This window comes from Lacerta agilis, chromosome Z (assembly GCF_009819535.1).
Source record: "Lacerta agilis isolate rLacAgi1 chromosome Z, rLacAgi1.pri, whole genome shotgun sequence".
Lineage (NCBI taxonomy): Eukaryota > Metazoa > Chordata > Lepidosauria > Squamata > Lacertidae > Lacerta > Lacerta agilis.
In genome coordinates, this window is record NC_046331.1 from 39,605,668 (window position 1) to 39,632,229 (window position 26,562).

Genomic DNA, 26,562 nt, shown 5'->3' on the forward strand with positions numbered 1-26,562 from the left:
ACCATTATATCATAGAGTATTTATGCTGGCCCGCTTAAATGCCTTTCCGTCTTCCTTGCTATTCGGAAGGCTCAAAGGTATCCCCTACCAGAACAGACTCTGCCCTTGTGGTCAGAAAGTGTCGGACTCTATGGACCACATGAAACTGGATTGCCCTCTCTCTAACATTTTTTATTTTGGCCATCGATATCCTTTATGTGGCTCAGGGCCCTCCCCAACAAACAACTCGTGGTCCAGCTTCTGCTGAGGGATGACTCCCCTGAACTCACTAGAGTTATGGCTCATTATTTGAATAGGATCTATGAAATTAAAGCCAGTACATCTGGCCTATCTAACAATGACTGCTGAGGATTCCTTATTTTCTTCTCCTCTCCTTTTTGTCTTGTATGTTGTAGAGTTATTATATATACAGGTGGTTTGTATGTTTTTGTTTTTGTTTTATATATGCCAATAAAGGTGTTGATTGATTGATTGAATATTATCTGCAACTTCCCGACCAGAATTAACACATTATTTTTTAAATGTAAGCAATATTATCAAGAAGCTGAGTTTGTTCACCAAACTCTTATCTGACAACTTCTGGAGGGGGAAAAATAAATAAAAACAATTCAAAAGCAAACACTTCAAATATGGCGATTCTTCCACCCCACCAGAAGGGCTGTTAATGAATTTGTTGCATGAACGCACAGACAGATTGGGAGCTAGAGCTCTGCTGGCCAGCCCAACATGGCCCTGGCACCAGAAAGCCAATTTGTTCCCATGCATTGTTTCCTCTAGAGTATGTTTCTCATCCAGAGGTGATTTTCCAATAAAATCAGCCTCAATTATTGCTAGCGCAGGAGCGACCCTGGAGGGAGGATAAGAGGCAATTCAATTGTTGGAAATGCTGCACGAAGCAAAATTAACCTTGCTGTGCTATTATCCTTTGAAACATTTAGCTAGTTTCTCCTCTTTCTTTTGTATTAGTTGACCCTAAATAGAAGTGGGGAGGAGATGAGGGGAGGGGAAGGAAATCTACATATATTTCTAACCCTACTTATTCATTATAATGTAAGGAAACACAATATAATGTTCATTCACTTTTGCATGCAAATATAAGAGTTGTTGACATAGAATTGCTTGACTTTTAAGGCATACGTGAAAGCTTCTTGTTGAGATACACATGCAATCAGATATCACTGAGTAAGGCGGTGTACACACCATACATTTCAAGAGCATTTAAAGCACATGTCTTCTCCCTAGTGCTTCTCCCCCCCCCCCCCATAAAAAATGTTTAGGGGTACTCTCACTTTGACTCAAGAAAATCACCATTTTATAGTTCAAATAGGGGAAAATAAATACAGTAAATGGACAAAAGTGCAAAGATTCACAAAATGTTTAGGGATATGCGTACCACTGCGTAGATTCCCAAAGAATCCTGGGAACTTTAGCTTTCTAAGAGTACTGAGCACTGTAGATCTGTGAAAGGCAAACTGCAGTTCCCACGAGTCTTTGTATTTTATGTGTGCTTTAAATGTATGGTATGTGCACAACCTCGGTGTATGTGTGTTTTGTGTGGAACAGTATTGCAATTTCAGAAAGGAAAGACTGAGGGGGCAATCGCCTAGCAAGATCCAGCTCAGCTAGTTGCTTGCAGGATCAATTGAAGTTAAGTCCCCAACCCTGGATCAGCAAAAGTTACGCCACTGCAATCTTGCTCACCCCAGTTCACCTGGAGCTCAGCTACCTGAGCCGAGGCCCATGAAAGTCAACCAAAACGGGTGTGGCAGGGCTGGGACTGGGTGTGTGAAATCAGGCTGCATCCTAAGCCCATTCAGTTTGGTCATGTGATGTCCTGAGCCCAAAATTTGATGTCCAGCCCTCATGCTGCCTTCCCAAAGCTGGGTAAGAGAGTCACTGGGCTTCGAGAAGATGTGATGCTTTAGCAGGGTCCTAGAGCTCTCATGTCTTCTTCCCAAAGCCCAGCGCTTACTAGATTTTGGGAAGCTGCCTCCTTTCCCTGTGCGGTAGAACTGGTCACACTGCCCTAAATCCTCCTCTGTATGAATTAGCAACCCGGCAAAAAGCACTATTTTAAAGGATTATTTCACCCCGCTTGGACAAAGCAGTATCCCTGCTGTTGAAGGGAGTTTGGATCTGGTGCAACTTCATGTTGGCTTTACATCTGTTTCTTGTGTAACTAGCGGAGACAAACTCTTCCCTTTACTATGGGTTGTATCCAACTACACTGTACACAGTGTAGACCCATTGAAGTGAATGAACCCAAGTTAGACATCTCCATTAATTTCAGTGGATCTACTCTGAGTAGAACTAACATGAGCTGCAACTTCATAAACTGATGGATAAACTAAATAAATGATGGATAAACTAAACATGTTGCAGAATATTCTGCGTTTATGAAACTATGTGCATTAAAATGCATATATATTAGTGAAAATAACATAGCATTATATTCAGGAATGTATTATATTTGCGAAATGTGCTTGCAAAAATCTGCATATAGGGCAAATTCACATACAGAAATGAGTATACTAGGAGTGAATTGAACCTAAGACTGGGAAAATGAGAAATAGGGAGAAAAAGAAGTCGCTTCTTTGAGGTCTTGCAGCCTTGCCCCAACATTCTCTTGTCATTACTTTGGTCTACTTAACCCAGTTAAACACCCTTAGCGCCATTTGCTTTGCAAAACATCTTTCAAAAAACAACAGCCACCCAACTGTAGTGTAAATCAATGGCAAATTGACTAAAGCTAAGACCAAATTATCACAGACAACCATGGCTATATTGGCCTCTGAAGCTGGGCTGGGTGGGGTGGAGAAACAATATTCAATTGATTAACTCTATTGACCATTCTTGTATCTCTACTGGGAATCTTCTGATAGAAGAATGTTTTGCTTACAGTCACAAAAAGACTTGATGATCTGCTTTCTCTCCCCACGCCTTTCTTTCTAAAATCTCTTTGCAGGAATAACAAGTGGTAAAGGGGAAAAAAGCTGCTGTTTCAAGAACCAAAGAAGATCCCCGCTGGATCAAGCCAAAGGCCCATCTAGTCCTACATCCTCTTATCATAGTGGCCACCCAGGTAGCTGATACCTGTGCGAAATCTGCAACCGCAAGAGCACTCTCCCCTCCTTTGGATTCAGAGTATAGTCATCATGGCTAGTAGCCAATGACAGCTTCATCCTCCATAAAACAAGTTAAAGAAATACAGCAAACACAGTTTTCAGTAGCAGCCAGCTTGTGCTACTGCAGTTCCAGCCAAAAAGGGGTGGTTATTTTTACCCTTAACCTTCATTACCTTGTCACAAAGAAATGGACAAGAGGTAAGGATGGCTCCCTGGTTAGCAAAATAATGTTGCCTATCCACCTTGCCTGGTTCCAGAGGGATACAAAGACCTATCTATATTAACAGGATTTAAAAAAAAAACCCACAACACATAGAAATATATATTAAATTAATTGGTCTGCTTGATTGCCCTGTAGGGGTTATCAAATCATTTGGAAGTACTACCAGCTTTGCAAAGTCCTCTGAGGCCTTGGGCTTTCTGTAGAAGGATCTAGCAAGGTTGAGACATTCCTGGTCATTTTTTGCTGCATGAGAAGGAGTTATACGAGTGTATCCTACTACTGGATCAGAGCGTTTACTTGCCTACAAGTTTCTGAGATTGAAGCAACCCAATGGCGAACCAAGGAGTTGTCACAGTGCAAGAAAGCCCAGGGTTCGTACTCAGGGAAAGGCAAATTCCTATGTTCCCCATACTCATTCAAAACAATAAGCCACCATAAAAACTAATTATAGAAATAGCCAGTTAGTCAGCCAGCCATAAAAGCAGCAGATACTTGAAAATGAGGGATGAGATAAAGTGGCTGACTGAAATTCTCCACCATAACATAAGAGAATAAGAACAGCCTGCTTTTTCTGTCAGCAGCTGGCATTCAGAGGCATACTGCCTCCAGCATGGGAGGTAGAACATAGTCATCGGTGCTGGCAGCCATTGATCTTACATCTTTCAAAAGCACAGTTTATGCTAGTTGCATACCCTCCAACATTTCTCCGATGAAATTAGGGACATCTCATTCCATAATGAGAATTTTACTATTTATACCCCACACATCTGACTGGGTTCCCCCAGTCACTCTGGGCAGCTTCCAACATATATAAAAAACATAATAAAACATTAAACATTTAAAAAACTTCCTTATATAGGATTGCCTTCAGACGGCTCTGGTGTCAGATAACTCCATACCCTTCAATATTTCTCCAATGAAAATAGGGACATCCTAAGGAAAAGTGGGACATTCCAGGATCAAATCAGAAACAGGGATGGGTTCTCTAAATAAGGAGCATCCCTAGAAAATAGGGACACTTGGAGAGTCTGTAGTTGGGGCTGAAGGGAATTGTCCAAGACCTTTGGAGGGCACCGGGTTGGCAAAGGCTGGTTTACAGCTTTGCATAGCATGTGAAAGCGTCCACAGAATGAAGAGGTTGACTGACTCGTTTGCAGTGAAGTATTGCCCTGTTTGGACGCCACTACCAAAAAGTCCCTGTTCCATGTGGTGGGTAGACACAGCAGCCCCCAACGCCTGAACACCCTGATCAAAGTATGTGGCCAGGTTCAAACACTACTCTCATACGGAAGTCGGAGAAGCGCTTAATTTTCACATCAATCCTGATGCCGCCCCTTCAAAGAACTTCCTTTGTACTCCTGCAAAGCATCTGACTTCCAAGCTCCAAAACCCAAACCCAGTGTTAAACGATCCCTTAACATTGAATGAAATCTGATTCTAGCAGACAGCCATGATGTCAGCAACATGTAAGTGCAGGGAATATTTTTTACACTAATGACAACTGAGAAGCTTTCTTTCATCCACCCCCCTCCCTTTCATATTGTAGCAGATGTCAAATGTAGTTAGATTCGATTCAACTTATTAGTGCATGGCTTTAAGCCAACAGCCATTCACATTTCCAGAAGTATACTATCACATATGTCTTAATAAGTGAACCCTGTTTTTAAAAATGTATGTGATAAGTCACATATGCTAGAAGGAATATGGGCATCTTTCACTTGTGGTGACAATGGAAGCGACTAAACACTGCAGCTGAAGAAGATTAACATTCAAGGGGAATTTTTGATGATGTTTGAAAATACAACAGAAGTGACAGCATTGGGGGGGGGGAGCCTACCTCCCCCCACAAGCTGATCCTTCATTTCTTTGTCACGTATATATATATATATTTGTTTTTGTACAAAAGGCATGTCTTCTAGCATAGCATTTTCCTACTGCTACACTGAAGTAGTTATTAACAACAACAACAACAACAACCGCCATCATCTTCTTAGGGAAACCTTTGCATGTGCTTTCCAGAATGAAACTCAAGAAACTGGCCAGGTATTCTGTGGCACGTTCTGGAGTGCACAATTAGTTGTCATGGGATGCTTGGACATCCTGGGCTAGGCTAGGGCTTGGAATGCCCTCTTCTGAAAAACTCTGGAGGGTCGCTGCCAGCCAGTGTGAACAACACCGAACTAGAAACACTGAACTACATGGACCAATGGTCTGTGAAGCAGCTCCCCATGTTTCAATGGGTTGTATTCAACCCAGTCACACTTAGAGTAGACCTGGTGAAATCAATGAACGTAAGCCAGTTATGCCCATTGGCCACACCTGCCAATGCTTTTGGCTAGTCTGTCTATGGGAGACAGTGTGGAGGGATGTCAGTACAGAAAACAGAGCAGACCAATCCTTATGTTGCCTCAGAATGCAGCAGTACAGTCAAGGGATGGAAATGGCAAGGAGCAAGATTTCAGGTAAACATTAAGGGAAACTTCCAAGTACTGGAAAGATTTTCAACAAAGCAAAGCAAAGCAAAGATTTTCAACAAAGCAAGGCAAAGCAAAGGTGGTGGGCTCTCTTTCATTGGAGGTATTTAAACAGAGAGTGGGGGTTCATATATCAGAGATGCTGTAGTTGCAATCTGCATCATAAATCAGGCATGCTCCTTCAGGAATTGTTGGTTTATGGCTTCCATCCTTCTTGTATATCCTGAACTGGGAAGGAGTTGGACTAAATCTGGTGTCCTTAATGTTACATCCATGGGCACCTCAGACACCCCCCCCCCCGTGTCCCTCAAGGTCCATGGATCTCTCAATTTTATTTTATTTTCTAAAATGGGAGGGGGTCCTGAGCATCACATTTTTTTCCTCAGAATATTTTGTGGCAACTACAACAGTTTCTTAGATTTCTAAATGTGCCTCTGAATTCAAAACCCCTGGAATAGATGACCCCCAAACACCCACCAAACACCAAAGTCCTGTGAATTTAATGTGCTTCACTATATCATGAAAATGTCTCCAAAGTATAATAAGGATGGAAGGTTGTATTCAATATTAGCCATAGAGCAGACCCACTGAAATCAGTGCATGATTAATGTTGGTACATCAATTCATTTGGTCTACTCTAAGTATAGTTTGGTTGGGCACAGCCTAGGTAGCTAAGCTGGTTACAGCAAGATGCTGATAATGCCAAGATTGCAGGTTCAATCTCCATATGGGATGGCAGCATATTCCTGCATTGTAGGGGGTTCCAACTCTACAATTATCTGATTCTAAGAACCCAAAGTAAGGACGCATAACTCAACAAGTGACAACTCTTAGTTTTGGATACAGAAAAAACTTTTACTGTCCCACAAATCTGATTTAAATTGAAGTTTGGGATAATTGGGGAAGCAAACCACACACATACACAACCTCCTGAGAAGCTGACTCACATAATTTCAGTGGTGCGTGCCCACTGAAAACTAGGGGGTTTCCCCGGCACCAACTCAATGATGACAAGAAGCAGGGAGACTCAGGCAGCAAACTTTCCTCCAAAGAATCATGGGAACTGTAGTTTGTTAAGGATGCTGGGAACGGTAGCTCTGTGAAGGATTAAACTACAGTTCTCAGGATTCTTTGGGGGAAACCATGTGCTTTAAATGTATGGTGTGTAGGCAGCCACAATGAAGAGCTGTGCGCAAGCCAGACTAGGAGGGAAAGGCATTTAGACCCCCTGGTAGAAACAGCCTCATTAAAGAGGCTTACATTGCACTGTGAGAACTGCAGCTTTAATGGGAAAATAGTAACTTTGCACAGGTGGGTAAACTAATAAAACATATCAAAAATACCAAGCAGAATGTAATTAATATGCCTAATTTGCTCCCATGGGAACTAATTGAAGCAAAACCCAAGGATGTATTCAGAAAATATTTCAAACAGAAAGGCAACAGAGCATAAATAATACATGGAGTTGGGGAGATCTAGTCTGGCTGGTTGGCCATCCATCTGAGTCTTACTTTCCCTACTCTACCACCAAGTTTCAGGCAGGATATATGTAACCATTTGCAGAATGAAGCTGAAACAGTGAACTTCTGCTGGGTCCATTCACATGATCCAAACCCCACAGAAGCCATGACTATTGTGCACCATCCGCTCCCTAAGACACTTCTAGGTACAGTTTGGGAGTAGATGATGCTCAAAGCACCTTCCCTTCTGTGGCTGACAGTATGTTGAAGGTGTGGGGTGGCAGTGGTAATTTTTTATCAGGACTGATATGTGGAGAAATTGCTCATTGCCTTTCCTGCACACCATGGCCCTTGTCAGACCTCTCTGCAGGTGCTATTTAAAAACCACAGCAGGAAACACTGCTATGAACTGGAGTAAGATGTAGTTTGGCTGCTGCAAATCCTCTGGGACAAGGATATTGCTGCCGGGCTTGCATAATCTTACCCTGAGAGGCACCACAGACTTTGTGGGCTCTACATCATTATCAGCAACAATAAACTATGGGGCCTCCAAAGCAATGGAGTAAGTACAATCTGAGGTGCCTTTGAAGCCAATGTCTGGCAGACTGCTTATCTCATCTTGCAGAGCTCTTTTCATGCACATTGGGAGTGTTTTCCATATGTATAAGCAACAGGCTAGGAAGGGCCCAGGCACATAGGTGCAAAATGTTATTCCCATGTGTCCTACATACTCTGTGTTATTTCCTCTCTGTCAGACCTTCCCAGAGATTGCAATTAAAAATCATAATCTTTTTAGCGTGGGCACACTCCCCCTCACGGCTAGGAGATCTCTGCACTGAATGTGATTATAATATCATTTAGCAGCTATTCATAGATGGCACATATTAATTTATGTAAACCAGGGACAACTTGGAGCCTGTAGCCATTAGTGAGCCATGGAAAATGTAAAACCTGTCCTTGTTGATCAGGGACTTAAAAAAAGAGAGAAAAGGCTATGACTACAGAGTAACCTGAGTCACTATGTTTTTATTGCCCAGGTGTGGGGTTTTCTTTTCTTTCTTTTTTTTTGCTTGAAGTTCATTAAACCTGATTTCTCTCTCTCTCAAAGGGATATTAAAAATAACTTACTTTACAGGAATGTTTCGAGGCTTTGTCTTCTCTGCAGTCTATAAAAATAGGAAAGTGAGAGAGCCGTTAGTTAACCTTAGCAAGAGCAGCCTTTTAGAAAGACAGAGGTAAACCCAAAATATTTTCTTAAGACACACACACACACACACACACACACACACACACACACCAGCATATTTATGAGAACTGCAAATGAATATGCACAATATTGTACTGGAAGCTTCCATAATTAAGCAGGAAGCACAGCAAGAGAAACAACTGTTTATCACTTTTAATGGGTTAGTGGTGCTGAAGACTAGTAGAAAAATCGCAACACCACAGAACCTCAGAGAGGCAGATGGCAAAGTGATGGCATGAATGCTGGGGATCTCACAGTGGCATCCATTACATGTGCAGTCACCACTAGGGAGCAGCTTCTCTGGTCTAACCTTAATGTGGCCACAAGGACAGAGTGGATTGTGGAGTCCTTTCCAATGCTATTCGCACCCCACTGGGAGGAATGGTGCTAGCTGGGTAACAGAGACGCTGTAATCATCCCTGCTCATGTGACCATGCTAATGAATGCAGGACCATAGAGTGCGGTGCTCACCAGAAGCAGCTCCCACACAAGCTTGGATTACTTGTGAATTGAGTCTCTCTCAAGACCCTGGTCAATCTGTGTCTGCCAGTCAAGCAATGCACATATTTTAACCAGAAGCTGGGCCAAAGTGCACATAGCGCTGAACTTATGGAGCTCTGTTTTCTGAAAATGGGTCAGATTGACATATGGTTCAGAAGGTTGCATGCATGTGCAGCTGCTGCCAGCACCTTAACACATTTGTTGAAATGGCTAAACCGTGTGCAGCCATGTAGATTCCTTTGTGCCTAGGCTTGAGAATATGTTTAGGCATTATGTCAAATATTATGAGGTGAGGTGGGCTCAAAACCCCCCAGGAATGTGACTTTGCTGTCCTGTTGAGTAGGGGCAGACTTGAATTGAATGCAAAGGACTTGGACAAAGGGGTATTAAGTTCTGTAGAGTGAGGAAAAAAGTCAAAACCAACACACTTCAAGGGGCTTGATTGATACCATGGCAATTAGGGGTTTGCTTGTTTTTAAATAATCCCAAATCCACAGCTTCTCCTTGAGTTCCTTTACATGGCTAAAATTTGCACAACAAATAGTCAACCTAGGGGAGCTCATTCCCACTGGAGGCCACCAACTTGGATGGCTTTAAAAGATGATTGAACAAGTTAATGGAGGATAAGACTATTGGTGGGTACTAGCCATAATAGGTATGCTCTGCCTGCAACTGTGGAGGCAGTAATGCTTCTGAATGCTAGTTGCTGGATACCACAGGAGGGTCAAATGCTGTTGTGCTGAGGTCCTGTGTGAGAGTTTTCTCTGGGCATTTGGGTGGCCCCTGTGAAAGCAGGATAGTGGATGGGTCTTTGGCCATTCTTGTGTTCTTATTTCGTACCAAGAATCTAAACATAATGGGCAAGGGCATAAAATGAATAAAACTTTTTAAATCTGGGTCAAAATGGTGTCCACATCTCCATTCACCTTTGGCCAATGGCTTGTGAATGTGTGGATACATAATATTGCCGTGATGGATTTCATGCCTGCATGAGAGAAGGTGATTGTGGACTTGTGCTTGTATGAGTGTGACTGTGAACAGATTGACTCAATCACCCTCTCCCTCATGATTAAATGTTTTTGAAAAATCTTTCAGCAAAAATTCCAGTCGTCAATACTCTAGAAATTCAGATAAACAGACACACAGTTTAATAGTCTGAAGTTACATATTATTAGCCAACAACACTATGTTTGTGTGTGTGGGGGGGGGGACTAACAGAAAGCCAGTGGGACTCAGTTTCAAATAGAAATGTATAGAATTGCACTCTTCAAGTTTTTTATGCTTTTTAAAAATTTAGATTTTATGGTTATCACAAATTGGCAAAGATCTAACAAACCAGGAAGTAAATTTGTTTAGAATTATTGCAGCAACTGAGAAATTAACTTCATCTTAGCTACTGTCAGTCTTAAACAATGAGATCAGGAGAATTATATCTATCATGGCAGAATAGATTCTTTCTCCAAAGCTATTTTTTATTAGCCATCAACAGAAAAACGCAAGATGGGATGACCAAATGTTCAGATCAATTTCCTCCTGTGAAACCTTTAAGAAAACACACTCCAAATCTTCTAAATGAGTAACTATCCAGGCCTCTTGGCCTGCACAGCCTCAGATTCAGAGGCTGGTTCCAGTTTATTGCTGAACCCATTGATCTGTATACAGTCCATTTATCATTCATGAAAAGAGCTGGTGATCTTCACAGTATATTAGAAGAAACAACTCAGATCATCTGTCAACGGCCCTCTTATTTCTGTTTCCCTCTCCGCAGGGATTTCATCTCCATCCATTCTTCTTGAATTAAAATGTTGCTAAGCAACACAGCTGGGGGCACGGATGGCAGAATGGCTAGAGTCTATCAAGCTGTTTAAGCTGTTGGAGATTTTAGTGGTAATGTCGTTCATATGTATGTGATATATATATATATATATATATATATATATATATATATATATATATTGATGGCATAATCTGCTGCTTCTGAATTTTCTACCTATATAATGTGCCATATGCCTGTGGCCTTCTCAATGTCCCTCTTCTCGTCAACTTCTTTCTCAGTGGAGGTGGGAAAAAGCTATCAGGAAGTTAACAGTAGTGATGGGTGTGGGAATGTTTAGGGAGGCAGGAGAGGATATATTATTTTATTATATCCTTCCTACCTTGCACCAGCAAGTTCTATAACTTAGCAGAGTTGTTAAACAATCCCCCTTTTAAATTACACAGCTGTTAGCTAGTTGCAGGTTCATCTGAGCCTCACTATTTAGGGTTCCTGGTAAGATCCCTTTTTATATCCCTCCTAAAAGAGACATGGCCATCTGATTAAAGTTAACATAAAACTAGTTTACTTGCAACCATCTAAGTTCACAATAAGATCCCTGAAGGCAGACTTAATTTACAGAACAACATATAACTATGTGAACTATCCCATAAGGGAAATAGTCTCAAGTGACTGCGACTAAATCTTCTCCTAAATCACTTCTCCTAAATCTTAGGAACACAAAAATGGAGAACAAGAAGAGCAGAACATGGAGGCCATGTGCTCCTGTCCAAGAACAGGCCACACCCACATTAACTTACATGCAAAGGAAGTCTGTCCCAGCTCAGGAGGAACTAGCAAGTTTTCTCCTGAGTGATACAAAGCATTCCCCAACATGTGCATTGTAGGAATGTTATATTTGACTGCAATACGTTTTTACACATACCCCTTTCTTAGGCAATACAACATTTACAAAAGTAAACAACTTTAATCAGCCACCCAGAGTCCCAGCTTGACACGTAGATTCTAGAAACTCTCTCTTGGCAGGGGCTTTGTCAGGATATCAGCAGTCATCACTTTGGGGCTGCAATAAGATAGTTCCTCAAGTCCACTCTGAATCATTTCACGAATGTAGTGGTACTTTATGCCAATATGTTCTGCTGTTCCTTTATAGTGCCAAGTTTGGTGACAACCTATCAAGACATTGTTAAACCTATTCCAAGCTCTGAAACTACACTGTTCACTTTAAAATTGCAATATTTTTTGGTTTCTGAAAGTACTTGGGCAGTGCTGGGACTCCCCACTAGTAAAGAAACAAATAGAAAATCTGGCAACTATGAGGAATACTGAAATCAAAGCACCATTCATTTATGCTTCATTGAGTACATGTTGCATTTGAATGCAAAAATACATTTTATGAAAACATGTTGTATGCAGCAGGTTTGTCAATTAGAGATAATTATTATTCTCTGATCAGGAGAAAAATGCATTATTTTCTTAATCTCTCTTTCTGTAGCCAACATCCTTTGAAATATGCATCTTTGCTGTAACATCATTATAAGAAAATACTGTCTCCAAATTAGTCCCTTCTCTCACCCATTTCTCTTTCTTGGGATAGCTAGCTATTGACACAAATTGTCTGCATTGAGTAGTTCTCTCTGCTTTGATAATTAACTTTTGATCATTACTGACTTTAATGGTTCTAGTCTAATATTGTCATAGTCATCCTCCTCAATTACTTTAGCACTCATCACCTTTAATCTTTGAACAAAATGATCTCACTGAACCTCCATCAGCTTGACTACAGAGTTAATAATTTCTGCTTCTCGTCTTCCTGGCTAAGTTTGATTTGTCTGAGACGTGATGTGAACTTTTGATTATTAATTTAAAGGATTTCAGATGCCTTGCTCGCTCTTTCTCTCAATTGGGATATTTGTTCAACCTACATAAATGTAGGCTTAGCAAGGGTTCCACCCCCCCGACAATTAATAACGATTTCTGTGCTTCTGTTTTTATTTAAATGAAGCAGGAAGTAGGTTTCTAAACACTCCCAAGTACTCAAAGGCCCAGTTGTTACTGAAGCTATCTGGGCAGCACCACCATAAGCAGCAGGTGGGAGTTATATCTATCTACCATTACGAGTCTCTTATCATGCAAGCGGTTTCACTGTACTCTTTTTGGTACATTTTTGTTTAAGCAAGCCATTCCAGGTATGTACAACATTGACATGCGTTCTAATCTATTTTTTTTAACTTATTGAAGACTTATTTTTAAATGTTTAAAATAGCTGTTTTGAACTGTTCTTTTTTACTGATAATTTTATTATTTCATTATTTTTGTAATCCCTTTGAAGTTTCATTACAATCCAGGGGTAATTTTCTCTCTCTCTCTCTAGCATCTGGTGAGTTGGGGCAGTGCCATGCCATTGTCCTTCCAACAGTAGAGTTGCTGCCATTTACTATGATGGTACCAAGATGGCGGAAAGCAGCAGCTGAACCAGCATGAAGCCAGCCCTAAGTTTTCTTATCACCCTACCTGTCCCTGTGCCATCATGGTACCAACCCGGTAAGTGGAATTCATTTCCAGCACCTCTCTGGTGGGCACCACTGCCATTATAAGCAAACAAGGGAGGTGCTCATGGTGAGTTCCAACACCTCTTTTTCCTAGAAAAACAGCACTGCCCATTCATGCTGATTCCTTACTTCCTTCCTTCATGCCTGCCTGCCTCCCAGTTTGATGCTAGGCCACATCTTGTGTCAATGCACAAAGCCTTAAACACCTCAGGGGCACTAAACAACTGATCCCTTCTGTTTTTCTTTGACCACTGAGATCTCCTCTGATGGGGCACTTCTGGTGTTTCCCCACATATCATACTGTGAAGGTCATACTGTGAAGGACAGAAATGGAATTGAAAGAGCCTAAAGTGGACCCTTAGGACATTAAGAGGGTTACATCATGTGGCTGCCGCTAATTTTGAGTCTGAAAATGTACATTAAGATAATTAAAGGTAATTGGAAAATGGAGAGCAGATTGAGGCGGACAATTTCACCACTTCACTTTGTAATTTCCTTATGATTTTTATACTCATGGCTATATCCCCTAGAATGTGCCATGTGATTGAAATGTCACATGTATCATCAGTATGTCAGGGTAGGATTTGCTACAATGCTGCAGTCATTTTGTAACACAGCATGTGCTTCCTGGAAATACACACACACACACGAGAGTAACTATAATTTTGTCCAGTTTGTCAGCAAGGAGTTCAAAGCAACATATGCAATTCTTCTGCTCCCTTGTTATCCTCCCCTGTTATCCTAAGAGGTAGCTTAGGCTGAGAGACTATGACAAGTGGTGAAAATACGATAACATCTCTCCATTTTTGGATCCCGTCTTTATGGAGATCCGTGAAATTACTGGCCAGCACCTACAAAAGACAAGTGAGCTAGCCCAGCTGAATTTATTTCAAGTGGAAAACTTTAATGTTCACTTTAAATCATTGATTGAATATTTACAGGTGGTGGCCAAGGTTGGTGACTGACACATTCTGGAAGGGATTGGAATGGGCAACTCTTATGACATAGTATCAAAAGTGGCAGATTGCTTTAAATGAAAAGCTTACAAAAAGGCTTAAAATGGGGGGGGGAGAGAAAAGCCACAGGAAAATTTACAGCAGAATGACACTGTTTTGTTATGAATATGAACACGGATAAATGACACTATCCTACAGCATATTAAACCTTTGGTTTGATTTCTGATACTGTTCTGTTTTTCTTTCATTGCATTGGATTCTCCCTTTTCTTTGATTGGTTATATAATATGGCTATATTCTGTGCAGCATCATGGTTTTTGTTGTTGCGTATGTGTTGCTGCTTAAACATTAAGAAGAAAAGCTGTCTATATCTATATAAAATGCTAGTATTTGTGTCCCAGTTTCTAGCATTCTTCTTACACTGCATTCCTTCCTGCATTATAGAACTCTTTAAAAAAACCAACCACCATGTCATACTAAATTACATTCAAAGCAGCGGACATGGGGTGGCAACTGCGTCCTTCTTTTCTCACATGATCTACCCATGAAAATGGCGGGAGAGAACTCTAGGCCACAATGCAGCCCTGAATTTCATCCCATAATTTTCCAGTCTAACAAGGTTGATTTCTGCCCCCCCCCCGCCCCGGAAAGCAATTCACACAGAAATGAGCACTAAACTTCCACTAGGTTTTCCTAGGATACCATAAATGGTTTTATACTGAGTGAGAGATATCATAAAATGCAAATAAAAAAACAGGCAAGGGAAGATCTGGAAAATGGAAGAATGTGCTGCCTGAATGCAGTGTCCTAGCTATACCATTCAAGCCAACCAATTCTTTCCCATAAAACTATATTTATAAAGGGCAGTTCAAGAATGATGATTGCCATCACAATTGTATCCTGCCCTTCCACAATGAAGGTCAAGGTGGCATGTATAGGGGCATTATTTCACTTGATCCTCACAATAAATATTTTGATCTATGTTAGGCCAACAGATGGATGAACAGAATCACAGATGAGTAGAATTTGAACCCAGGTCTCTGTGTACCAAGTCCCAACAGCTTTTCCACTGTTACATTGGTTCTTGAGTCAGGTAGGTAGCCGTGTTGGTGTGATGCAGTATCTGAAGAAGTGTGCATGCACACGAAAGCTTATACCCAGAACAAACTTAGTTGGTCTCTAAGGTGCTACTGGACATTTTTTTTAATTTATTTTGGATCTTGAGGATAGTTTCAGTGATCCAGCTGAGCTGACTTTATTGGAATTCTGGAAGGCCCTTTGCAGTCAAAGCAAGGAGAAAATGACCCTCGCGCCCTTTGGCATTCAGGGAAACTGGTACAGTGCAGTGACTGAGAGTTGTTCCTGCAAGATGGTGCCCCCCAGCTCAGTGCATTGTCTCCCGAGGAAAATATCAGCCCTTACCCTAATCTCGTGTGACAAGAAGCTGGCAACTTTGCATCTGGGAGTCTGAGTGTCACGGTTTAGGTCAGCCTTTCCCTGAGGGTGATGCAAAGGCTGTTTATCAAAAGACTGTATTTGTAACAATGGCTCTCGTCTCCCGTGTCTCATATATTTAACATTCTCCCCATGCCTACATTTTCCATACAGAAAAATCGTTATTTAGGACATGTGTTTTCTAGAGAAAATACACACATGGTAAACTTCAAATCTCCAGCTGAGAAGCTGATACCTGATTAATTTAACAACTCATCTTGCTGTTAATTATAAGGTTGTAAGGACTGCCGGATTGGATCCGACCAGAGCCCATCTATACCAGCATTCTGTCAAATAAGATGCCTCTCAGTTGCTCTAGAAAAGGTATACTCTCTTTATTTGTCTGAAGCATAGCTGTCAACCGTTCCATTTTTTTTGCAGGAAATCCCCTTATTATAGCATTGGGAAACAGCAGGGAGGGTTGACAGCTATGGTCTGAAGCATTCTGTAGTCAGACTGCCTATGAAGGTTCATATTCTATATAATAGGGATTTGGAACTTTTTTCAGTCCAGGAACCAAATTTACTTCTGGGAGTCACATGTCAGTAGTAGGCAGGAACAGAGGAGATAATTGATTCAGTTTGCATTTAAAGACAAATCTATCCAATCTGCTCTTTTCAAGACAGCATGTGAACTGAAAAAAAGTTATCCTTCAAAATCCACACTCATCCGAATTTTGCAATGCAATTCTCCAACCAAATAATAGCTACAAAAATGCTTAAAGGTAAAGGTAAAAGGACCCCAGACCGTTAGGTCCAGTCGCAGACGACTCTGGGGTTGCAGCGCTCATCTCGTTTTACTAGCCAAGGAAGCCGGCGTACAGTTTCCGGGTCATATGGCCAGCATGACTAAGCCACTTCTGGCGAACCAGAGCAGCACACAGAAATGCCATTTACCTTCCTGCCGGAGTGGTACCTATTTATCTACTCGCACTTTGACGTGCTTTAGAACTGCTAGGTTGGCAGGAGCAGGGACCGAGCAACGGGAGCTCACCCCGTCATGGGGATTCGAACCGCCGACCTTCTGATCGGCAAGCCCTAGACTCTGTGGTTTAACCCACAGCGCCACCCACGTCCCACAAAAATGCTTAGGGATGTGCATAAAAATAAATATATTAGTAAAAACAATGCACAAAAATACATTGTATTAGGGGGAATTTATTGCAAAAATATGCATATTAGACAAAGCTGCATATAATTAGGAGAAAGTCACACTAAAATGCTGGTGAATTTTCATGAGTATGTATGTGTATATATATGTGAGTGAGTGTGTGTGTGTGTATCCGGCAAATTGTTGCAAAATGTGGTTAACTCAATTTAAGATTGGAAAAATGAGAAAGAGAGAACCAAAATTGACACATCCTTCTATATTCCCTGTGGTAGGTGGGGTCAGAAGTAGAGGTGGGTGTAGCAACAAATGTGAATTTTACCTTTGTCCAATAGGCTAAATAGGCAGTGTGGCTGGGAAGTCTTAGCTCCAGATGTAGAGCTCTGGCACCCTGGATTTATTAGCTATATGCTAACTGGAAACTCATTCTCCAAGAAGGGTTCCTTAAGTAGCCAAAATGAAAACATCTACATGCAAGCGGGAGGTATCAGCTGACTTGAGGGAACCTGAAGGCAGTTGGAAGTACAAAAATACTTTTGAGAAAAGAACTAAAAGAGAGGGAACCATAAAAACCAAATGATGATGGAATATGCTTAGTGGCTGCAGGATCCCAACTGACTGTGGAATGGGTGGGAATGGAGAACAGTGATGGAGAAGAATGGAATGGAAAGGGCATGGCTGGCTGGAACCAAGGCTGGGCAAAGGTTCTCCTCCATCTCCCTCAGTCCCTTCTTCTGAATGCAAGGGGGAAACTGGGTATCATTTAGTGCTGGTGACAGAGAAAGTCATTTGACTTTCAGGAATGGCCTGTGTGTATATAGCATTTACTGCTGTTTATTAGGTGGCCCATGTCATTTTCTTTTTTATGTCTAGAAATCCAAGCTGCACACTCAGCCAGCTAATGCATACTTTGAAGTAGCCATGGAAGCTATATGATGAACAACATAGTGTCCTAGCCAGGGACATTATATGAAAATGCAAGACAGGGCCACTCTACAGCCACCAATATTCAGCTGGGCTAAACATTTAACCCAGCCCTCCCACTGGAAACCTAATAGGATTTGGAGTCCAATATTATATGGATAGCCTATCCTAATAATACATGAATATAGATTCCTGGAATATGGATTGTTGGTCCACTTAGTCCAGGACTGTTAGCACATGATACATAGTATGGGTCTAAGTAGACTAGTCCTGGGCTTGGTGGGCCAATAGTGAGCTGTCCAGCCCAAGACTTGTCTACCCTGGGCTGTCAACTGTACCCTGTGGCCTCAAGCAAATGTCTTTCTCACTTCTACTACATGAGATCCACTAACAAGATACTGACCCTGGGGATTTCTGCTTGCAATGGAGCACACAAGCCCCTTAACTATTGCATCTCCCATCTGCCCACAATATTGCTCCTCTGAGAAAATATGTTGGTGTCTAGTTTAAGAAGTTAAGGCAATGCCACCTGAAGATTAATTGGGATGTTTTGCCTTTGCACATGCTGTTTCATTTCCAGGTAAGGTTCCCAAGGCGTGTGTGGTAATTAGCAGCACCGCTTTAAGCTGTCCCAAGTCCCCATTTGTATCTCTGGTTCAGCTTTCAAAGATTGACATTTAGAGATCTTTTCTTTGCAACAACTGCCCCCCCCCCCCGGCAATTCCCTTTCAGAATCCCAATGTGAGGGTGGCGTCCATGTTGGAAATCGTCTGTCGGCTTAACGCCAAACCCTTCCAGATAAGTAGCAGATAAGCTGCATAGGCTTCAACAAGTCTCTACAAATACAAGGGTGACACCCTGGGGGGGGGGAATCACTATCTCTTGCTTGCTCTAACTACTTCTGGTTTGTGTTCCCATTATTATTGCGGCGAAGAGAGCCCCCCTATGGGTTAAAATTCCTTTTGCCACGCTGAAAGACGTTTCAGCAAAGGCTGTTCCTGGCCTCCCTTTCCTTGCAGCTGTTGCCCTTAGATTCTCCTTTATGATGAAGGTCTTCTTTATTGTGGTCCTTGGGGAATCTGCAGCAGACCCTAATCTCTATCCCTCTCTCAATCAATGAATAACTCTCCAGTGAGGAAAGGGCAAAAGCAAAGGATAACAGCAGTGACATCGTGGAGAAAGGAAGAGAAAGAGGAGGGGTGGAGTGGAGACGTGGGGCCTTGCTGCCGCCATTGTCAATGCAATGCTCCATTGCAGAGTTCATCTGCTGGGTTGTGGGAGTGTAAAAACCAATTACATGTTTACGAGCCATTATAAAGAATCACTAGGAGACGAAATGTAGATATGCTGAAGGTCTACGTTTCTTTCTGATCTGCTAAACTTCAGGTTTCTTGGCTGGTTTCCAGGTGGCTTGTCTATTGAGCATTCATCCTGCTTTGTCGGCGGTGAGGTGAGATGACATTGCGTCAAGCACATGCCATCCTGATCTTTCCAGCACATTTCCCTATTACTTTCCTTATTGGGGGGGTGGAGTCCAATATTAGGGGGGGGGTGGAGTAGATTTGTTGCGCACTGCTCCAAAGCAACTTTAAGAACTGAACAACCTGAATTTGCTGGTATGTGATTAATTCCCAACTAAAAACAGAGAGTTTGGAAATGTCTCTTGCCTCCGTCACCTCAGTATAAAATGATAAGAAACTCCCCCCCACCCACCCACTCAGTTGAGAATATGGTCCTAAGTACACTTGCTTATGAGTAAGCCCTGTTGGTTTCAATGCGTCTTTCCTCTGAGTAACACCAGTGAAGCTTCAACACACCTTTATTAAAGAGGTGGTGAAAACCATCCATATTGGCCTTTTAATACACTGTAAAAATCAGTTCTTAATTGCTTCTGGAAACATTGCGCTGCCTAAGGTGTCAGTAAAACTCAAAGGTAGGTAAACTGTTTACATTAAAATACTCCATCAAAGTTATTTGTAGCTGGTTTCATCCTAATCCTTCTGATTCCACCTAGCCCATGCCTTTGACAGGATAACCTTGCCCCCGGTATGTGTGTTCAGTATTGATGCCATTACTGAAGAATGATTCCTCAGCTTTTCCGCTGATAACTAAATAGAAACGTGGGGCGGAGGTATTGTGGGAGGTAAGCAAACTTTTCAGGATCTGGGTAATAATGGGTGCTGGGAGGTGGAGGTTGCTGGAAAAACAACAACGGATCCTGCTATTAAGGTTCAGATGCCATATCTCTTTAAAACAGCACAACTATATCTTCCAAATTAGCCAGTTTTTAATCAGGCTTTTAAAACAACACCAGCGAGACAGACAGTTGGAAAGAAATGTTCCATGCTTCCATTATCTGTTGAAGGAAGGGGAGGCTCAACCTAAGACCCGACAAGCGTTGGAGTGATCAAGTAATTCATTTTGCATGCAATTATCTAATGCAAACACAGCCAAGAGAGAAACAATAACTGAAATATGACAGCCAAATCAGGAACAAGGATTAAGTAGGAGGTGGCAATGGAGTGTAGGGTTATCTGAGATCCACATGTGTAAAATTTAATTGTTTAAGGGAGAAGGGAGGGGGGGGGAGTGTGAGACTGAAAAGATAAAAATCCACTTCAGCAATTTGTTCTGCCAAGAAAATACTTAAATGCAGAAAATGTGTATTGTTGTTTTTTAAGTGAATGGTATCAAAGTTACTTGGGTCCAAAACACACAACACTCTTGCAATGTGTTTTAGATTAAGGACACACTTTTCAAAGGTTAAGAGGACTATTTCTTGGGCAGAATGCAGAACAAAGAATGGGCTGGAGAAGATTAGTAAACTGCAGCTCTTTAAAATACTAGTTTCTGCTGCAATTCACTTGGATAACTTTGAGCTCAAAGCTAATTGGGACTAGACAAGACTGCTTCAAAGAACCCAGACACTGAGCTGCTCTTATTTATTGTGACTTTGGAACAGGTTTCAATTGTTTTTCTTTTTTCTTTTCTTTTTTAAAGAATTGTAAAGTGAAGTCAACAAGAGCTGATCCTGCTAAACACACATTGCCTGATCAAGGATCAGATCCTTGCATGCACAACTGCAGCAGAAACTATGCTCCTCGGGGTTCACTGTACCATCTGGGTAGAGATGGCAATACACATACCTTCTGATTGGCAAGCCCTAGGCTCTGTGGTTTAACCCACAGCGCCACCCACGTTTTACTTAGCTTAGCTGCAATTCACTTTGGGACTTTTTTTTTTTTTTCAATAGGAAGCTATGCACAAATTCACATATGAAACTGCTTGATACTGGCTCTGAACTAGTGGTCCAACCAGCTCAGTATTGCGTACACTGGCAGTGGCTCTCCAGGGTTTCAGGCAGAGGACATTCCCAGTCCTACCTGAAGATGACATGGGGGACTGAACCAGGGAGCTTCTGCCTGCAAAGCAGTTTCTCTGCCACCGAACCACAACTATTTAATTCTTTTTGTAAACCGCATGGGAATATGGTCGAAGGGTGGTGTGGAAATATTTATAACAAATAAATGTTTGGGTAGACGAAGCATGGTGCAGAACTACAATTTCCCAGTACACAGGAAATTCAACTTTGCATCTGTGATTTGCCCATGGGAATGCTGGTGGCTCTTGCATTACTTTCCACGCAGTTGGGGGAACTCTAATATTTTAAAATGCAGAAAACGCTTAAGTTCAGTTTAATGATACTGCTTAATAAAACATTAAGCAGATGTTTACCTGCTGTTAAGAATTTGTGCCTTGTAGCCTGGCCAGCATGCATATTTAAGGGGGAGGGGGATCATAGGAATGAGACCATATTGGTGGATAACTTCAAACAATTTGACAATACTTTTATAAAGCCATCAATAGAATTTTCTTTACTTTTTTTTTAAAAAAAAGCATTTGATACTGATTATGCAGCCCATTCTGAAAGAGAAACACAAAGGCTTGCATCTTTAGATCTTTCAGTGAACTGAGAGCACACAGCATTAATAGCTGCTGCACAGCTGTAAATGAAAATTGACTCCAGATCTAACCCCTTATTTTCTGCCTCCCTTGGCACCCCAAAGAAAGACTCAAAATACTCACAGGGAATAAAGGGGGGGGCAAACTGGGCATTTGATATATGTGAAGGTGTCTCTGTGTGACTTCTACACCTTTGCCAAAGTATTCTGAAAACAACCAGCTTAGCAGAATGTGGATAAGCTTCTGAATGGAAACTTTAATGCTGGGAGGGGTAACCTCAGGCCACAGGGGCTGAATGAGATGCCCCAGGCCTTTCCAGCTGCCCTTGAGCCACACTTCTTTGCCACATGACCCTTGCTGGTCATGCTTTGACCCTCCTTCAGTATTTTTGCCTGACTATAATGCACCTTGTCCTCTTGCTTGCCTGGATAGAGGACTGAGAGGGATGTGTGAATGTGCACAGGAAAAAAACACGCCTCCTTTGCAGAGGTCATGTTAACATCCATTGCTCCACACAGTTTTTTCTTCAAAAAAAATAAATCCTTCCAGTAGCAGCTTAGAGACCAACTAAGTTTGTTCTTGGTATGAGCTTTCGTGTGCATGCACACTTCTTCAGATACACTGAAACAGAAGTCACCAGACCCTTAAATATATAGTGAGAGGGTGGGGAGGGGTATTACTCAGTTTTTTCTTCAGATCTGCCTACTATGGAATGTGGCCTAGAAGGGAAAGAGGCCCTTAGGCTGGAAACGGGTTTGAGTTATAATGGGTCTCCTTTCATGGAAGTCACAATGAAATGGTGTCCACAGTGGCAAACAACACTGATACCTTTGGTAAGATAGACTGAAGGAAGATCATACCTGAATGGAGATGTGTTTGATTAAGAAACTGCAAGAAGTAAAAAGGTACTCTCTTGAGTACTTTCATCAGGATAAAATAAATGCTGATGTATCTGATATGAAGGACAACTGACAAGCAATTGCAAAGTCTTTTGAGGTGCTACTCATTAGCTACCTAAATGGAAATGACATTTAGGTGCTGGGCAGGCAGGGATGAAGTGTTGCAAATATCATAAAAATTCATGCGGCTACATTAGGCATTTCAGAAAGCAGACTGGATGTCAAAAATGTTACCTGCTCATTATCGTCTTCATCACTGCTGAGTTTCAGATCATCTTCAAGCATTCTTTCAGGAGGGAAAAAAGACAAAGAAAAAAAATGCAAGGTTATTTAAAATAAACAATGTTTGAGCCTCTCTTGAAAATAGCTAAGCAATCTCTGTGCTAAAAACCAAATCACACCTAGATTAGAGCTACTAAAATAATAAATCTGTGGAGCACATTCTACACTAATCTATTTACAGTATAGTATTCCATGCTATATCCCATTGCATATGTCAGTTGTTTTGGAGGGATAACCTTTGGAGGTCCTTACTTACCCTGTATGTCCAAGTTAAATGCATAATATTAAAAACAGTAAGTAGATAGCAGTCTTATGCAGGAGCTCAGTCTATGCAATGATAGATTTTGGAACAGCTGTCACACCAGAGACCAAGATTTCTTGCCACTTGAACACAGGTTCTGATCACGTCAGAACAACATCTTCAACCACCACTAGATTAGTTAATTCAGGGTTATGATCTGGCTCAATGACATTTGAGAGAGTTCCCTCTCCTATGTGAACCTACTAAGACATTCAGGTTTTCCTTAGAGACCCAGCTCCAAGTGTCCTGGTTGTTAGAAGGACGGGGTCTTCTCAGTGGTGGAACCAAAATTTTGAAACATCCTGCCTAGGGCTGTACACACACCCCAAAATAGTGCAGTTCTGGAGATGGTTTGAGTCCCTGTGTTTTTGACTACATTTTCAACTTAATGGGATGGGTTTTCCCCCTTGAAAATGTTGCTAATCTGCATGAAGGACCCTGTGTAAGAGGCAGGGAAAGAGAAATCTATCAGGAAAGATGCTGGGAGAAGAGAGGGGTGCTCCCAGCTGCAAGGACACACCCTTTTGTGAACGGGACAAAAGTTAAGACATATCTGTGAGAGAGGATTCTGTACTTATTTATCTCTTCAATCTTTTCTCTGTTTGTTTTTTTCTTTTTATTATTATCATTAGTTTGTCTTTTATTGTAATATGAAAAGTGTTAATAAAACTTTATCACGAAAATGTGCTACATATTTTCATATAGCTTTATTTTAAATGAAAGTAACATCACTAACAGGGATGGGGCTGGTGCTGTGGTCTAAACCACAGAGCCTAGGGCTTGCCAATCAGAAGGTCGGCGGTTCGAATCCCCACAACAGGGTGAGCTCCCGTTGCTTGGTCCCAGCTCCTGCCAACCTAGCAGTTCGAAAGCACATCAAAGTGCAAGGAGATGAAGAGGTACCGCTCTGGCGGGAAGGTAAACGGCGTTTCCATGTGCTGCTCTGGTTCGCCAGAAGCGGCTTTGTCATGCTGGCCACATGACGCGGAAGCTGTCTGCAGACAAACGCCGTCTCCCTCGGCCAGTAAAGTGAGATGAGCACTGCAACCCCAGAGTCATCCGCGATTGGACCTAACGGTCAGGGGTCCCCTTACCTTTACCTAACATCACTAACAACAGAGGAAATTTATTTTCACTTTACATTAAAACTGTAAAATAGTTTGTTATCTTTTATGCTCTGTTAAAATACATTTCTGTTCTTTATTTCAAGAAATGTTCATTAACAATCACACAGAACAATGCAAAGCATTCCATAATGGACTGAGGGGGTATTTACATTTAGTAAGTATCTCAATAAACAAAACTGAACAAAAAGGATGCTGGATAATGACAAAAATGTTAGATGTGCAGCAAAGTATTAAGCACAGAAGCACCACTTTTTGATGTGCTGCTAATGAAAGGATTAATAAAAGGCTGTGAAGATCAAAACGTACTTTTAACGTATAGCAATCCATGACTGCCATTTTCAATGTCAACAAAGAATTCTGTGGCATGATCTCTCTTGGGCTACAGCCTACTCTTTCTTTTCCACAAAGCAACCTGGAAGGTGGCTGCAAATATTTGGGGGTACAATTGAGCAAAATGGTCTGACAGCCACATAATAGGCAATTGCTTTCTCTTTTGAGAGAACCATTAAAAGTTCAATTCAAGAAAAAATGCTACCATATTTCTTAATGAACTCTTTTTAACTCAGCAACTTTCCATTATGGTGTCCCTCTGAACTCTTTGTATGTAAAGTTCCATGGATATTATTAAGCACCCCCCAATTTTATATCTATCTGCTTACTTTTTAAAAGTGCAAGAATGCATGTTAACTGGTTTGTAAGTCATTCGTCTTTCCCTGACCTCTGTTGTCGGGTGGCTCAGCTGTTACGAAATATCTAGACCTGAAACTACTGATCATTAACCTCTTAATCAATGACAGATGCCTCTGTCAAGTGCAAACCCGTAAACGTGTGACCAAGATCACAGATCTTTCTTTCTACCTAAAACAAGAGACCCTCAGCAAATATTAATCTTTAGCAGCTTGGATTTGGGGTGACAAATGGGTGCTCGTTACTTGTTTATCTAGCTGCCATCTTTGTTTCTACAGTGGCATTAGTCGCCCGTGATGTTCATGACAACAGACCACAGAACCTCTATTTACCCTTGATTTTTATCAGCATAGTACATTACACTCTCCTCAAAGGGCAAAAATGCCTTTAAGATTCAGTTACAAAAATAGCAGCCTACTGATAAGGCTACATCACAATGATGACCACCATTAGCTCTAGCCTAAATCCTTCCTTTAAAACTTACATTTCTTTTCAATATGTAAAAACTCTGTCTTTTAGAATGTTTTTTTTTTAAAAAAAATCTGTTCTGTGTTATTAAAAAAATTATAAGGAAAGAAGGATGAAAATGATTTTCTTTTAATCATTTTCTGAAGGATCTCTTTCTTTATTGAGCACATTTTCTTTATTCTCTTACATGTTAAACATCCTTACTTGACACACTGTGGTAGAAACAAACAGAGTGGATAAAGGAAACTGGAGATTAGACAAATGGAAAGAACAAAGGAAAAAAGAGGAAGAGCTGATAAAACTGAACACAATGACTAAAAGAGACACAGCCATCTAAAGGGGCTGATGAGGAACTGTTCTTAAACACCACCATCCTACCAAGGGATGAGTAAATATGTCAGTTTTTGTTTCTCTCAGTTTTTCATTTTTCCAGGCCTTAGTTTTCCACATTCCCACATCAGCTTGTAGGTTGTTGATTTTTTTTAAAATGTCAGAGTGGCTTAACAGTCAACCCCTTCCCTGAGGGAGCTCTGGGAATTGTAATTATGGAAGGGGAATACAGGGTCTCCTAACAACTCTCAGCACCCTTAATAAACGACAGCTCCCAGAATTTTTTGGTGGAAGCCATGACTGTTTAAAATAGCACCATTTTGCTTTAAATGCATGGTGTGAACATGGCCTTAAGCACTTATTTGCAAGCAATTAGTGATTTCATTGGATAACAGCCTTATCTTCTACTGCCTGTAACTTTGGTGTTTCCATTCTTATGGTAATTGGATGCAAACAATTAGACAATGAATCTCAGCCGCAAAATTTGAAGCCAAATTACTTCAGGAACATAGAACACAGGCAGCTGCCTTATCCTGGTTCAGAGCGTTGATCCATCTAACTCATCATTGCCTACACTGACTGGCAGAAACCCTTAAGAATTTCAGACAAGGAGACTCTCCCAGATCTACTTGAAGATGCTGGAGATTGAACCTGGGGCCTTCTGCATGC

General features: G+C 41.4%; 1 protein-coding gene across 4 annotated transcripts in view; it reads right to left on the reverse strand.

The window, feature by feature from the left end:
• Positions 1–26,562, reverse strand: part of AFF2 (AF4/FMR2 family member 2) — a 384,550-nt gene that overhangs the window by 71,157 nt on the left and 286,831 nt on the right. For all 4 annotated transcript variants that reach the window (XM_033137049.1, XM_033137048.1, XM_033137051.1 and 1 more), the window contains exons 8-9: positions 22,933–22,984; positions 8,411–8,448 (exon numbers count right to left, since the gene is read on the reverse strand). In XM_033137049.1, the coding sequence (XP_032992940.1) occupies positions 8,411–8,448; positions 22,933–22,984 (90 nt within the window). The remainder of the gene's footprint in view (positions 1–8,410; positions 8,449–22,932; positions 22,985–26,562) is intronic.